The following is a 16,328-nucleotide window of genomic DNA, read 5'->3' as shown; positions in this document are numbered from 1 at the left end:
AAGCATCCAGGTCTTCCAGCTTCTAAAATATAAAGATTTTAAGAAGTTAGCTAACACCGCCGCGGCCATAGCCGCCGCCGGATCACTATCCCTATGTCGAGCTTTCTGCGCAGGCTCGACAAAAACTATATATCCTAATTCAAGTTCCCTTTAGGTTTAAAAACTTACCATCAGTAGCAGATTGTGTCCTGACGTCCATGGCAGGTGTTGGTATAAGGTGTGGAGGGGCATGTTCCCTTAGTCTACTTCTAGGTGTCACAATATCTTGTAAGGTTTCTTTTATAACTCTGTCTTTTGACAAGAAACATGTTGAAAATGATGATATGGCTCTGGTTCTTACACTGTACAAATCAAAGGGCAAAACATTATCTATTTATAATTTATCATTTAAAGGAGTTTTACAATTAAAACTGCAATTACCAATTCAATCAAACATACTAAGTATTCCTTTAAAACATTCATAAAGCCGTAGTTTTTTTATTTTTAGTTTTACGAACCCTCCTACCCCAATTTTTGCCAAATAGGAAAAAAATAAAATTAAAAATGTTGATTTTTTTTTTTTCTCCTCCGACCCAGTGTTTTTCATGCAAAAAAAAAGAAATTTTAGTTCATAACTGCATGAAAGAATCTAAATTTATGCTCTTGGTGATTTAGTTAGTTGTTGCACATTGATTTTCAATTCAAACCTTGTCAAGAAAAAAAATAAGTACCGATTATCGGGTTATCTGCATGTTGATATTGTAAAATATCAGCTTCGAGACATAATATGAAGCTTTTTGTCGAGTGAGCGTAGCGAACGAGATCAAAAAGCCTTCATATTATGTCAAGCAGCTGATATTTTACAATATCAATATGCAGATAATCTGATAATCAATTTATCGGGCTATATTTGCGTGTTTAAGAAGTGTTTTCTTTGTTTCACCAGCACACAAAAGATGACTTGATAAGTTCGGGTCAAAGTTATTAACGTCGGTTCAAACATTATGACGTCGCTGATATGGTCGGGTCAAAGTTATTAAGGCCGGGTCAACGTATTTGACGTCACAAAGACATAATACGGAATAATATTAAGAGCTGAACAGAGTGATATAGACAGTGGGACGACCGATAATAGTTGTTACACTAGAAGAAAATCTCCTGGTGAAATAATTTTTTTTGTTGATATGGACGGTTGGTATTAAAAAAAAATCAGCAGCAGCAGTTTTTTTTTTCTTTTTTTTCTTTCGTCCTCCTACCCATTGGTTTTGTCAAAAAATTTCGTTAAACTAAAAATATAATAACTATGGCCTAAAACACAGGGAAAGCCCTTTGAAATCACAACTATGGGTGGATGTCAAGTATAGTAAAAATATAAGTGAAATTCTAAATTTACCTGTAAAGGGGATTTAATACCACATTTTGAAAGTGTCTTCCCTGATTACCAAGTATGTTTAAATGGAACATTCCTAAGAACTTAAGTTTAAAATTTGTGACTGGACACCCAGCAGATTTCAGTAATTCATGAAACAAAAGTAAAATTATTTAGCAAAGTAAGGACAGAAATAAGTTGAATTTAAATACATCATGAAAAATATTTCTTTTACTATTTTAAGATATAGGTGAGTGTGTGTACTTACGTAGGAGCAGCATCAGAACATCTAGCTAACAATATTCCAAGTAATGAGGTGTGCTTGATAAAAACAGCTGTCTCTGGTGTCCTGTGCTCTATATTAAAAAACAATAACAATTATATGGTCTTCAATGTTCATTCTCATATATATGATATTCAGAAAAAGAAAACACTGGGTGATAGCTATTAAGAAATGAGTAAATATTTTAGGTATTTATAAATATTTTTTTAATGAACAAACAACTCTTACATATCACACATCCAATAGTGTCAATATATATCACAAATCATGGTGTAAATAAATAACTTAATGTACCGTAAATTGGCAGTTTTATCATCTTTACCAGGGTTTTTTTTACAAGAAAGGAATTTGTTGATTTGAATATGGTAGTAGACTACCTTCCTGGGCATTTCCAAAATGTTTTGCCCATTTACAAAATCAATTGCCAAAATATTTTACCGAAATGTAGTTTGATTGGTTAGTGGGGTTCATGTTGCTCAGTCTTTGGTTTTCTATGTTGACTTTTGTAAACTGTTTGTCTTTTGATTGCTTTATGTTATATGCAATGGCAATGTCAGTTTTTGGCAACATATGAATTTGAATGTCCCCTTAGTATCTTTCATCTCAACAAAATGACCAACATGGTAAAAGAGGTCAGTTCCTTTTTAGTGAAAGGTTGTGAGTATGAAGCAAGTGCAGTTTATTCAAATTAAACATACAATTCCAATTTCCATAAGATATGAATTCCACATCTGTATTTAAAATTGTACATATGTATTTCTTTAGAATAGGGAATTTGCATTGTGAGAGGATAAAGCCTTCTTCTTTTGATACATTGTAAGAATGACTAAGGGAATAACATTGAATTACAATAGCATACCATCAGGTTGTCTCTCTGGTGTGGATAATAAACTCAGGACAACCTCCATAGCAAAGGCTCGGTTGTTTATCTGAAAAATATCCCATATCATGTAAATAAATTCATTTCTCAAGTTTAATTTAAAACTTCACTACTCTACTAATTCAAAACATACCCAAGAGAACAAAAACTTTCCTTAATGGATGAAAATTGGTAACCATAAAAACAAGAGGCTCTCAAAAGCCTGAATGGCTCACCTTAATTTTGTTGGTTAAATCTCTCATCAATGATTATTTTGGCTTTTCAATTTATTTAAATGTTCTTTGAATCGTCCTATTTTCTTCAAAAGCAAAAAAAAAATCTTTTTCTCCTATGTTCTATTTTAGCCATAGAAGCTATGTTTCTGACATACAAGGAAATGAAATATAAAATTTATACTAGATACTCTGAAACTCATTTAGCCTAAGTTTGGCTGAAATTGATACAGCAGTTTCAAAGGAGAAGATTTTTTAAAGTAAGTCAACATGATGAACAAATTGTGAAAAAAGTCTTTAAAGGGCAATAACTCCTTAAGGGGTCAATTGACAATTTTGGTCAAATTGACTTATTTGTAGATCTTACTTTGCTTAACATTTTTGCTTCTAACAGCTTATCTGTATCTATAATAATATTCAAGATAATAACCAAAAACTGCAAAATTTCTTTCAAATCAGCAATTCAGGGGCATTATACCTGAAAAACCAGTTACCCAACTCGGCTGAAAATTTCAGGACAGGTAGACCTTGACCTAATAAATACTTTAACTTCTTGTCTTATTTGCTCTAAATGCTGGAGTTTTTGAGATATAAGCCAAAAACTGCATTTTACCCTGTGTTCTATTTTTAGCCATGACGACCAGTTTTTTAACGAAATAAAAAATAAAGCACAAACTTTATTTTATACACCCTACTGATCATTCAGTTGAAGTTTCGTTGAATTTGGTTGGGTAGTTTTAGAGAAGATTTTTTAAAGTTAGCAAATATGATGAACAAATTGTGAAAAATTGTCATTAAAGGACAATAACCCCTTAAGGGGTCAATTGACAATTTTGGTCATATTAACTTATTCGTAGATCTTACTTTGCTGATCATTTTTGCTGTTTACAGTTTATCTTTATCTTTAATAATATTCAAGATAATGACTAAAAACTGCAAAATTTCCTTAAAATTACCAATTAAGTGGCAGTAACCCAACAATGGGTTGTTTGATTCATCTGAAAATTTCAGGGCTGATAGATATTGACCTAATGAACATTTTTACCCCATCTCAGATTTGCTCTAAATGCTTTCATTTTTGAGATATAAGCCAAAAACTGCATTGAACCCTATGTTCTATTTTAAGTAACGGCGGCCATGTTTTTTGACGGATCAAAAATCGAAGCACACACTTTGTGCAGGATAATCTAAGGAACAATCGTGTAAAGTTTCATCCAAATCCATTCAGTAGTTTCAGAAAAGATGTTTGAAAAATTGTTAACGACGACAACGGATGCCAAGTGATGAGAAAAGCTCACATGGCCTTTTAGGCCAGGTGAGCTAAAAATAAATCCACAGTAGTTTACATAATAGCAAAACAACTAACCACAGGGGTAACTGAAATTAACACAAAGAGTGAGTTGTATGTAATGTTTGCAGCCTTACTGTTTAAATCAACAAACATCTTACCTTAGAATGTTTAGAGAGTTTATAAAACCATTCCACCATATGACCATAAGCTGTGTTTGGTAGTTCCTGTAATATTGTGACGACAGACTGTGCTACCTTCCCTCTGTATTCAGCTTTATCAGGAACCTTTGTACACATATGTTGGAGGAGAGTCTTCACCGTGTTAACTGATCTTTCTTCAGTCTTCAATAAGGAACTATAAACAAACGTATAAGTGAATATGATGTACAGAACTTTAATCGTAAAGATCCAAATAACTACATACAAAAAATTAAAGTGTTGTGGGTCTAACTGTTACAGCTTATTCATTTTCTTATGTTTATCATGTTAAGTTTAAATGCAATTTTGAAATTGTTAGAATTGTTTCAAAATTAGTCATGACTGGGCATTTACAGCTGCCTAAGCTGACTGGTTTTACTCATTGTTGAAAGCCTATATTTGCTTACATCTACATCATTTGAACTCTTGTGAATGTTTGTCTTATTGGCAATGATATCACATCTCCTTTTTGATATAATACTACCTACACTTCATCACAGTATCTGCTTTGCTTTATAGATGGGGGATAGGACCTTTATCGGGACTCCTGGATCGGGTGTTTTTAAGCTCGGGATTTCGGGATTAACCCTCTCGGGATTCGGGAATTCTTTTTTGGAATTTCAGGACCTCGGGATTGCGTGTTTTTAAGCTCAGGATTTCTGGATCAGGACCCCTCCTACCCTCCCTCTTTATAGGACCAAGTTGATGTGTGTGCTAGGCTTTTTTGTCGTTGTAATATTTATATCTATTAACTTTTCCACTAAAGTTACATGATCAACATCCTAGTAATTATTGTTATAAGTAAGTAATTTTTGTATTGTGCAATAAGAAATTTGTCATCTTTTTTTTTATATAGAAATTCTTTGCAATCATAATCATGATGCAATACTTTATACAGAAAATTTACCAATTTTTTTTAATACCAATTGTGTTTTTTTAACGTGAGTTAACAAAATTCTAACATTGCCTCTTAAGATGGTGACCTCATTTTCAGAGTGCCGTCCTCTGGCACTAGGTACATTTACACATAACAGATATTATATTTCATTACCTTATAAAGTACATAGCATGGTCTTTTGTCACCTGAATGTGTTTAGGTACAGATGCGGCAGCAACTTTATTATCACCAATCAACATAAGAAGATTAGGCAACAGATATTTACAGGTCTAAAAAAGAAAGAAACAAGAATGTGTCCACAGTACACGAATGCCCCACTCGCACTATAATTTCCTATGTTCAGTGGACCATGAAATTGGAATAAGTTCTCTAATTTGGCATTAAAATTAGAAAGATCATATCATAGGGAACATGTGTACCAAGTTTGAAGTCGATTGGACTTCAACTTCATCAAAAACTACCTTGACCAACAACTTTAACCTGAAGCGGGACAGACAGACAGACAGACGAATGGACAAACAGACGCACAGACCAGAAAACATAATGCCCCTCTACTATCGTAGGTGGGGCATAAAAATGTTCTTTTTACATGTTTACATATATTTTGTTACTACCTCTCTCCTTGGTTATTAAATCAAATTTCCATATATCCATATAAATCAGTATCATTAATACCATCCGGAGTTAAAAATATCTATGAGCCTTATCCACTCTTTTGCGTCATAACCAAATAATAATAAGACCAAAAATAACAACCAATCATTTAAGACAATAATTTCAAAGTAATTAACTATTTTTATATATATGTTATAGTTTTAAAATATTTCAATACCAGTACATAATGTTTCATTTAACATGAGTTCACCCCTGGTAGTTGTTGGGTAAATGTTTCTCAATCTCTTGTTTTCGATGTGGATTTTTGTGGACTTTTTTCTGATTCTTTGTTTTATCTTTTGATCCTTATATTGTCTGACTTTTGATTATGATGCCTTTGATATTTTCTCCACTCTTTTTTAAATTGATTTTTAAATACAAGAATTCTTCTTTATACTTCACATAAACTATATAGAATAAGTTTCTTATGATGCTTATAGGACTTCAAGTTTCATAAGTAAACAAATAAATATTAATGCTATAGAAAGTGGACTATTCATGAATTAGAAAATTATATTTCCCTTTGGAGAAATGAATTATAAAGGACAAAAAAGTTTGCTTTCTTTTTTAATTGTGTTTTTCTGCTCTTTGGGGAGTTTTTTCTCTTTGACACAATCCCCATTATCAATTTTATTGTGGACTGTAACACACATAAAATTTTTGATCTTGAATGGTACCTCTGTTGACTATTTCTTTACAAAGACAATACTTGTATTTTTAATACTTACAGCATTTACCAATGACCCAACATGTCCATGTAGTGGTTTACACAGAAGACTTAATCCCTGAAAAATAGAACACTTTTAATGCTTTTATAAGTGAGGTTTAGCAAAGTATTTAAAACAGGAACAACATAATAAAGGTTATTCAGAAATTACAATAATAAAGTACATAAATAAAGAATTGTGAAATTCAATTTATCTTCACTAGGGAGCATTAATTAGTGATATCAGATAATGTTGCATGTAAATAATGTAATCAGAACTGATTGAGATTTTCAAAAATCTTCTGAGCCATAAACTTACCCTATAAGCAAGTCCTGGCAGTGACAACCTCTGAATTGTCCTATTAATAATAAATAACAATTTACAAGTATTAGAAAATATAAGCATTACATTGTAAAAATATTATCTGAAATTTTACCAATTCTTTTTATGATGCTTAATAGTTATGAATCAAATATCAGAGATTCAACTTTCAAATATGATTTATGTGGAAAATTCAATACTTCTCAAAAATGATATTAAATCTTAAATTCACCACAGCTACTATGTTATCGTATATTCTTTTCCAATTAAATTTATATTTTTCATTATATTATATTATTCAAATCATATAGAGTGAGGAAAATCAATGTAAACAATTAAACAGACAACAAATCTGCAACATAAGGCCATAATAAATAATAGGTTTGTTTGCTCAAACGCTACCTACCCAGAAAAAAGCTGTTTACTCAAATTCTTTTATTGTCCTGATTTAAAGAAGTTTTTTTTTAATCAAATAGGCATGAAGACTAATAAACATCTGATACTTCAATTTCTTTTTTTGAAAAAAAAGAAAATGCCTACCTACCTACCCACTGTCTCAACCTTTGGGTAGGGTTTGGGCAAACCAAAATATTTTTAAGTGTGGCCTAATTTTCTTTGGCAGTTATACTAATTAAAATTTTATACCCTTGATCAAACTTTCCATCATATGTATCTGTGTCCTGTCTGGTGAGTGTGGCTAGGATCTGGACAGTGTGATAGGCTGATGATTCAGACTGGCGTAGGGAGGTGGTCTCTAACAAACTTATCAAATCCTGCAAATAGATTAACTTTATTATAATTCATGCACAAACTAGACAATCAAACAGTTCACGACTGGCGTAGGGAGGTGGTCTCTAACAAACTTATCAAATCCTACAAATAGATTAACTTTATTACAATTCATGCATAAACTAGACAATCAAACAGTTCACGACTGGCGTAGGGAAGTGGTCTCTAACAAACTTATCAAATCCTACAAATAGATTAACTTTATTACAATTCATGCACAAACTAGACAATCAAACAGTTCACGACTGGCGTAGGGAGGTTGTCTCTAACAAACTTATCAAATCCTACAAATAGATTAACTTTATTACAATTCATGCACAAACTAGACAATCAAACAGTTCACGACTAGCGTAGGGAGGTGGTCTCTAACAAACTTATCAAATCCTACAAATAGATTAACTTTATTACAATCCATGCATAAACTAGACAATCAAACAGTTCACGACTAGCGTAGGGAGGTGGTCTCTAACAAACTTATCAAATCCTACAAATAGATTAACTTTATTACAATTCATGCATAAACTAGACAATCAAACAGTTCACGACTGGCATAGGGAGGTGGTCTCTAACAAACTTATCAAATCCTACAAATAGATTAACTTTATTACAATCCATGCATAAACTAGACAATCAAACAGTTCACGACTGGCGTAGGGAGGTGGTCTCTAACAAACTTATCAAATCCTACAAATAGATTAACTTTATTACAATTCATGCACAAACTAGACAATCAAACAGTTCACCCTTAATCTAGTAGTCCAAAGAACAAACAATTTACTTTCCAACTAGTTTGTCTTGCTAAATGTATTTGTTTGTAGCAAGAAAGGTCAACCTCTTTTAAGAGAAAACCTATATTGTGATCTTCTTGTTAAGCTATTGTGATAGATATGCATTTTCAACAGTCAAATCAAAGTTGCTTCTCTTATAAGGTATGTTTTTACAGTCAACAGAGTTCTACTGGTCCATACAGTATCATTTATATGTAGACTTTTTTGGGCCTGTCCCAAGTCAGGAGCCTCTGGCCTTTGTTAGTCTTGTATTATTTTAATTCTAGTTTCTTGTGTACAATTTGGAAATTAGTATAGCGTTCATTATCACTGAACTAGTATATATTTGTTTAGGGGCTAGCTGAAGGACGCCTCTGGGTGCGGGAATTTCTTGCTACATTGAAGACCTGTTGGTGACCTTTTGCTGTTGTTTTTTTATTTGGTCGGGTTGTTGTCTCTTTGACACATTCCCCATTTCCATTCTCAATTTTATTTGTGAGGGTGTTATGTTATTAATCACTTCAAGCAAACATCAATAAAACCTAACATAAAGAACCAATTGTCATTTTTGCAGATTTGTTTCTAAAGGAATGTCATTAACCAAGTTTAAATAGTGGTATCTTCTAATATCAGCCTGAAAAAATATCTAAATACTCATGAATAAAAGTAAACACTTGCACTAAAAGTGAAAAATAATATAGAATCAACACCTTTCCTAATGCTTATCAAAAATCAAAATGATATATTTTCATCTTATGTGTGCGATAAATTATCATAAATTAAAGAACTGAATTAAAATGGCTATAAAACGTTTGAATCATCTTTTTTAACCTTGTTTTTGGTTGTCTTATTATATCATTATTGTCTTGCCGCTGAACAGTGATTTAGCTAGCGCTCGTCACTTTCGTATTTTACGAAAAGGTTTTAGAAATGACGAAAATATTTCATATCAATTTCGTCACTTAAATTTGGAAAGTGTAAAAATATTTACACATCAAATTACTTGAATTCTACCTGTCTTTATGTTTCTGACAAGTTTATGACCCTCAGGTAATTAACGTTTACCAAAGGTGTTAAAAGTTGTGATGACAAGTAATCCGCCTATCGCCAATCAGATGGGGGACTAATCCCTTAATTATCATTATAAAACCTCATAAATGATCATCATAATAATCTATTTAAGTTAAATCAGTCAGTCAGCTTTTCATTTTAATCATTTCTCACAGTTCAGTTGTATTTTCGTCATTTGAACAAAATTGATAAACTTCCCGGACATTTCAACTTTATTTTATTTTCAATATTTCCCTTACGATCATAATTTGCAGTTTGCTTGTCGTAGTTTCGTCGGTTCAACGTATTTTCGTCATACTTTATATAAATATTCATTAAAAACTTTCGACAACTTCGATTAAAAAGAATGAACTTTATTAAAAACGTAAATATTTTCACTTGCAAACAGGTGCTTCCTGTTCTATGCATTGCGCATGCGTTAAAGTTCGAAAATGAATCCGGTTTTGTTCTGAAATTATTATTCAATTGTCACTTCCCGTTTTCATTTCATTTTGTTTAAAAATCGAAAGTAAACGTGATCTACAGTCTACAGTCATAAGAATCGTCACATTAAGTATAGATGCAGATTCTTCTATCCAATATTAAAGAAATTGATTCCAAATAGATATTAAAACGTATTTTCAAGGATATAAATGATTGTGAAGTGAAAAAGTCGTTACAAGTTCATTTGTACAGTGGTTAAAAAATAGAGGCACCCAACTTTTGTTGATATTTAAGGGGTGTGCCCTGAAAATAACTGAAGTGAAGTTTTGATCTTATTACCAGATCCCTATTCTTATCTTCATATCTTAGCATCACATCAGTCAATTCATTCAATATTGCCAATAACTGCCTACATAAGCAATCCTAAAGTCTTCAAAGATCCTAGACTAGTCCTTAAAGGACTTGGACATATATGTATAGCTAGTTTGATAAACATCCTAGATCCCTTGCTTTATAAAAAAAATAAGGCTGATTTTTATCGCGCAAAAGTGACTAAAGCCCTCAAAATCCTAGCTAAAACCCTGCTGAATATTAAGCAGTCAACTTACAATTATTATTGTCCTATCAATGTTTTTTCCCATTACCTTTAACAAAGCTTCTAACAATTTTCTGAATCCTGAGATTTCTTGTGGAGCCAGTTCCTCTATACTCTCATCATCATCACTTCCAAAATCCTACAAAATCAAATTAAATTATATCACTGCTACATGTATACTGGAAAACTTTTCTGTGGGGTTAAAATTCTGTGGGTTGTCCTTTAAATTAATTCATTGGGATATGTTTTTGTGTTAACAATATTCCTAAGAAGTGCATATTTTAAGGCAAGTTTTATGTAAAATTGGATGACAGTAGGGTAGCATAGTATGAATGAGAATTGAAGATTGATTTTAAATGTGTCGATTCAATTGTCTTCTTATCACTTGAAAACTTACAAAACCATAATTGAATGCATATCTATCCTGTGGTGTGGTGATGAATTGAAGGCAGTTTTATCTACTCTCCCTACAATATTAACTATAAATTAATCATCAACCTATAGACCATTTAGACACAAAAGACAAGACTATAGGTACCTGAAGGTTAAGAGTAGGATCCTGGTTTCTGGTTTTATTTCCTCTGCCTCTTTTACCTTTCTGGCTTGGTGCTGGTGATACACTTCTCTTTCTTTTACTACCAGCTTAAAAATTATAATGAAAATATAATGCATAATTTTCTTGTAAACTATTGTGCGACAGAAGATGATCTATTCCGATTAGTAAAACTGTTTTTTTTGTTATAAAGTGACAATCTGGTAATATAGATATTACATGATTGATTGGTTGATTGGTGGTTGCTTAATGCCCAGTGGCATAATCTGTTTATAATTATAGATTATCGTTGATTATCTCATCGAGATTGATTTTCTCGCTTGAGCTGGTACAGCGAAAGTGAGAAAAGCAATCGAGTTGAGATGACCAATGATAATCTGTTTATCGCTATTTTACCTATGACGACGTTGTCAATTTCAATGTCAATTTCGTTAGAAACGCCATGTGGCCTCCTTAGTTTCTAGTGATAATTTTTCCATCTCAAGCGAGAGGCATGATATGAAAATTATCACAAAAAAGGATCAAAGGAAAAATGCACAAAATAGCGATAATATATGTTATTAAATTGAGCAAGAATTTTCTAATGCATGAAAGTTGATAAAGCTGACATTGGATATCCTGCAATATATGGGACCCTAACTATATGGGATATCCTGCAATATATGGGAGCCTATCTATATGTGATATCCTAAGCATTTATTGGACAAATAATCTTTCACATAGGTTTACTCTTGGTAACAGTAGAGGTAACTAAAATTAAGGTACCTGGATGTCTGTGTATGTATTATTACAAGATTATCTCTTACCTCCTAAAGTATTGATGGTTTTGATTATATCTACAGCCTTTTCATATAAAACTGGATGAAACACCTTGAAAGCTATACTTCCTGTGAAATAAAATATTCTGTGTTAATATCTTTTAATCAGTGGTCAAGCTGGCTAGTAGATTTTTTTTTATAGAGTAAATAGTAGTGGGTTCTGAAAAGACATGAACTTTTTATTGCAGTTTAAACCACCGAAAAGGCAACGACATTCCATCCCTGGAAATTAATGCTGTTTATATTTAAGGAAATATGTTATTCATTTAAAACAATTTTGATATATTATACAAGTATATAAATTTACAAAGATGCCTGACCAATTAAGCAAAATAGTATAAATATTTGAACTTTGAAATTTACATGTGTATTATATTTTATCAATAGCACCTGAAAACAGAATATTCATGTATACCATTTACTGGTGGACACATTGAAGGGTTACAGACTGATACAAGTGATTGTTGCTGTTTTAACACTACATTTTTTAGCTATTTCGTGGTGGCCATTTTTTTTGGAGGAGGAATCTGGAGTGCACAGAAAAAAACACTGACCTTCATCAGGAAAACTGACAATCCTAGTCAATTCAGATTGAAGTAGAGTGCACCAGCAACTAACAACCTAAGTGTTTACTGGCTAGTGATGAAATTAGAACTATTTAGACCACTTGCCCCCTGAGGCTCTTGATTAAAGTATGTGGTGAAGGATGAAAGGATTCATGAGGTAGCTGTACCTATCAATCATTTAATTTACGACTAAAGGATATAAGATGCGGGACAGTAGTGTCAAACAATTATCGTAACAAGACTTAAAATATTCTGTACCTGGTATACTCAGCATCTTGATGTAACATGATGCAGATAAAATTCCTGCTTCTTTTTTTGTGGAACCTGATGTTTTCTGTAAAATACAAATCACATACATACATACATAATAATACAGAAGTGGTGTTAAGATTTTCAATAAAAAACAGAAATGTTCATTCTCATTCTACAAAGTAAGGAGTATTTTATCAACAACAAAAAATTAATCCCTGTGAAAACATAATTTTCACAATTTTCATAATTAAAATTAAAAATTCTTATTCAAAGTTGGGTTCAACAGGGTGGGGAAAATTTGTCATTAAATTTAAAAAAGATGTGGTCTGATTGTCAATAAGACAACTCCTCAGAAGAGGCCAAATATTACATTGTATGTAATAAAAAATATTTTGTATTTGAGCTAAAAGGGGCTTCTTTGTACAGTAAGCAAAAAAATAAAGCTTTTTGTTATACCAAATTGAACAAAATTCTAACCTACCTTATTCCCTATTTCCATCAAATATGCAAACAATGCTATCAAACTTTTGTGTGAAATATCATTTTCAACCAGAACGCTCCAGAATCCTGAAAAATAGTAAATAAACAGATTATAACAATAAAGAAATAATAAAATAAGCATGATAATTAAGTGACCATGAACTTGATAGACACATTTTCAACATTCATAGGTCCAGAACATAATGAATTACTTTATATAATTGGGCTTACACCATCCGTATCTAAGACTCAAACACCAAACTATTCACTAATTATGTCTTTTTGTGGAGTAATTTAGGTTTCCTCCATACATGTATCTAAGACTATAACACCAAAGTCTTTTTGTGGAATAATTTACATGTATGTGATAAATTTTTGTGACTACTAGTGCCAACCCCTACAAGATTTTTTTGGTCAATGGTCATTTCAGAGGGATATGAGCATTACAATATATATTGTAAAGGCTCAAACATATTTTTTTGAAAATCCATGATGCCATATTTAAGTCCAGGTCTTGTTATTTCTTTTATTGAATATTGCAAAAATATAATGTCATTTTTCCTATCTGGTGTATCAATGAATTGTAATCCACCTTCTCCGTCTTTTCCTTCTTTATTTGACTTCCAGTCTTCAAAAACAGTCTGAAGTATCCTAAACGTAACTGTATGATATCCATTATCTTCTAATTCACCCTCTACAGCAAGGTCTAAAGGATCTATTTCTGTGAAGTCATTATCCCATATAGATTTTACCCAATCTGTAAAAAGAAATCAGTTTTAATATTGATAACCATAGGCAGCAGCATTTAATTAATTTTAATCCTGTTTGAACATGTCCATTTTTATGTATGCAATCGGCATCCCCCCTTTTTTTTAAAACAGTACAAAAAAGTCATAAAACAGAACATAATGTCATGCCAAATAATAATCTGAAGAAATTTCAGATTGTTATTCTGAAATCATTTTGTAGTTTACAATCAAATCAAAACATTGCTTTTCATTTAGAATAGAAAGATGCATGTTGCATATATATATGCAAATTGGCTAATTGCACAGTCTGTTATCATGAAATTTTACATTTCAAGTCATTTAAATCAATTTCTATGTTGTTAATGTTTGCCCCTAAATCTTTCTTCAATGTTTTACAAATGGGTATGCAACTTCTTGTTGTTGATGCTGCAAATCGTAGATACCTATTCATGTCAGACTTCTGATTTTGACCATGGTAAAAGGTTCCAATGAGTTGTAGGTCTTTAACCATTGCACAAATATGTATATATATCATTTATTTATCTTGTAGCGGGGTTGCTTCCCCTTAGTACAGGTAGAACATATATAGCCAGTTTTAATCAACTGAGCTAGGGAATCGATTCTTTGGCTCAGTGGGTTAAAGCACTGACTGTCACCCAGACGACCGGGGTTATAATCCCGGTGGTGACGATATGAATTTGTAGAGTAGATACGTGCTCTCTGTTTACATTTGGCGCCCAACTAAAAATCCACGATGGTTATCTGGAGTATAGCCAGGGTTTGTGTGTTAAGAGTCATATATAAAGATATGATGACTCTTGTGGTGGGGGAATAGTGTAGCGGGGTTGCTTCCCCTTAGTACAGGTAGAACATATATAGCCAGTTTTAATCAACTGAGCTACATTTGTAGGGAATCGATTCTTTGGCTCAGTGGGTTAAAGCACTGACTGTCACCCAGACGACCGGGGTTCGAATCCCGGTGGTGATAATATGAATTTGTAGAGTAGATAAGTGCTCTCCGGTTACAATCTCAATGAAAAATTTAAAGAAATGCCAGAAATAAATCAATATTGTTTGAGAAATGCCTCTTGCAAAAATTTACAAGTTCCAAAAGCCAAAACAGAGCTTTATAAGAAATCTTTTATATATTCAGGATCTATTTTATGGAATAATTTACCAATATCCCTGAAAAAATCAACATGAAGTACAAGCTCATTCAAAAAAAGATTTAAAAAATTACTGGTTGGAACATTAAGAAGCTGATTTTTATATGCATAATAATTTTCACACACTTACTCAAACTTGTTATTGTTGATGTTATTACTATAAATATGTATGTAATATGTGAATTTGTAATTTTTACCTGTTTTGAAAATTGTATACTTCATGACAATTTTTTATTTTATAATTCATGTATGTGTGTCTGTTTGATATTTTGTAATTGTTTGTTATATTTCATTGTATTTCATGTGGGCCTCAGGGAAGACTAGCTTTATAGCTAACTGTGTATCCCTCTTTAAATAAAGAATTATTATTATTATTATTATTTAGACTTCCTATTATATCACTGCAAAACTTGATCAACATCTTTATTGTCATACATTGAACAATCAAAGGGATTCTTATTGGCATCCGACATTGTGATGTTAAAATTTTGTTTAAGAGAACTAATTGATTCCTTTAAGTTATTATTGGCATAAAAGTATTTACACTTTAAATATTTAGCAGAATTTTGTCTCCAATTGACCTTAGATCGCCTCCGAATAACCTATTGACGTCTGTAATATACCTGACTTACATGTAGGTTTGGGGGCTAAAGACGAAGTATATATATTGCAAATAAAAAGAACTTTCAAATTATGATCCTTTAACTTTGGATTCAAACACCAAAAGCGGCTGATACATGTTAACATCGAAACAATCATGTTTAAGACAATACAACAGTTCTGGAAAGTAGGGTTTCAACAATCACTTTTTTATTGTGACGTCAAATTTTTGGTATTGTTATGTCAAAGTTTACGGGAACCTGTATGATTCAAGGTAATGGCGGACTAATTTGCATACAAGTGTAAATACGTCTATAAGGGCGTTGAAGCGAAGGCTCAGCCTCAAGCTGTGTTGACCACAACAAAGAAGTCTCTTAATTTGTATTGTTTGTGCAAACAGGGTAATTTAAACCAGTATTAGACATTTGTTTCTAATAAATCCAAGATCTTAATAAAAAATATATTTTTTTGCATCCACTTCGTTCTTGAAATGAAATATTTAGGGGCCTTGTTTGTGAGTTACGTTTTCTACCTCTAAAAAGTATTAAAATGTTTCACAAAAGATTTCTTTATAAGGAGATTTGTATTCAAAAGATCTCAAATATTGTTATTCTGAATTGTTTACCATTTGTAAAGTTCTGTAAGGTTAATTTTGCAAAAACTTCTAAGGTTCGTTCCAAGTCCGCCATGTTTTGAATTTTCCGCCAA

At 32.0% G+C, this 16,328-nt stretch overlaps 1 protein-coding gene across 1 annotated transcript in view; it reads right to left on the bottom strand.

Annotated features, from left to right (window-relative positions):
- The window catches only part of LOC134684751 (condensin-2 complex subunit D3-L-like), a 57,208-nt gene extending 40,880 nt beyond the window's left edge, over nucleotides 1-16,328 (bottom strand). Inside the window, exons 1-15 of the mRNA XM_063544057.1 lie at nucleotides 16,246-16,328; nucleotides 13,698-13,862; nucleotides 13,107-13,192; nucleotides 12,632-12,707; nucleotides 11,796-11,876; nucleotides 10,975-11,078; nucleotides 10,486-10,575; nucleotides 7,437-7,564; nucleotides 6,789-6,828; nucleotides 6,492-6,548; nucleotides 5,263-5,378; nucleotides 4,173-4,368; nucleotides 2,491-2,560; nucleotides 1,617-1,704; nucleotides 169-341 (exon numbers count right to left, since the gene is read on the bottom strand). Coding sequence (XP_063400127.1) covers nucleotides 169-341; nucleotides 1,617-1,704; nucleotides 2,491-2,560; nucleotides 4,173-4,368; nucleotides 5,263-5,378; nucleotides 6,492-6,548; nucleotides 6,789-6,828; nucleotides 7,437-7,564; nucleotides 10,486-10,575; nucleotides 10,975-11,078; nucleotides 11,796-11,876; nucleotides 12,632-12,707; nucleotides 13,107-13,192; nucleotides 13,698-13,862; nucleotides 16,246-16,309 — 1,534 coding nt within the window. The 5' untranslated portion in view covers nucleotides 16,310-16,328. The remainder of the gene's footprint in view (nucleotides 1-168; nucleotides 342-1,616; nucleotides 1,705-2,490; nucleotides 2,561-4,172; nucleotides 4,369-5,262; nucleotides 5,379-6,491; nucleotides 6,549-6,788; nucleotides 6,829-7,436; nucleotides 7,565-10,485; nucleotides 10,576-10,974; nucleotides 11,079-11,795; nucleotides 11,877-12,631; nucleotides 12,708-13,106; nucleotides 13,193-13,697; nucleotides 13,863-16,245) is intronic.

The sequence above is a fragment of the Mytilus trossulus genome, chromosome 9 (assembly GCF_036588685.1).
Source record: "Mytilus trossulus isolate FHL-02 chromosome 9, PNRI_Mtr1.1.1.hap1, whole genome shotgun sequence".
NCBI lineage: Eukaryota > Metazoa > Mollusca > Bivalvia > Mytilida > Mytilidae > Mytilus > Mytilus trossulus.
Note: the sequence above shows the minus strand (reverse complement) of the source record. Positions and strands in the feature narration are given on the sequence as shown.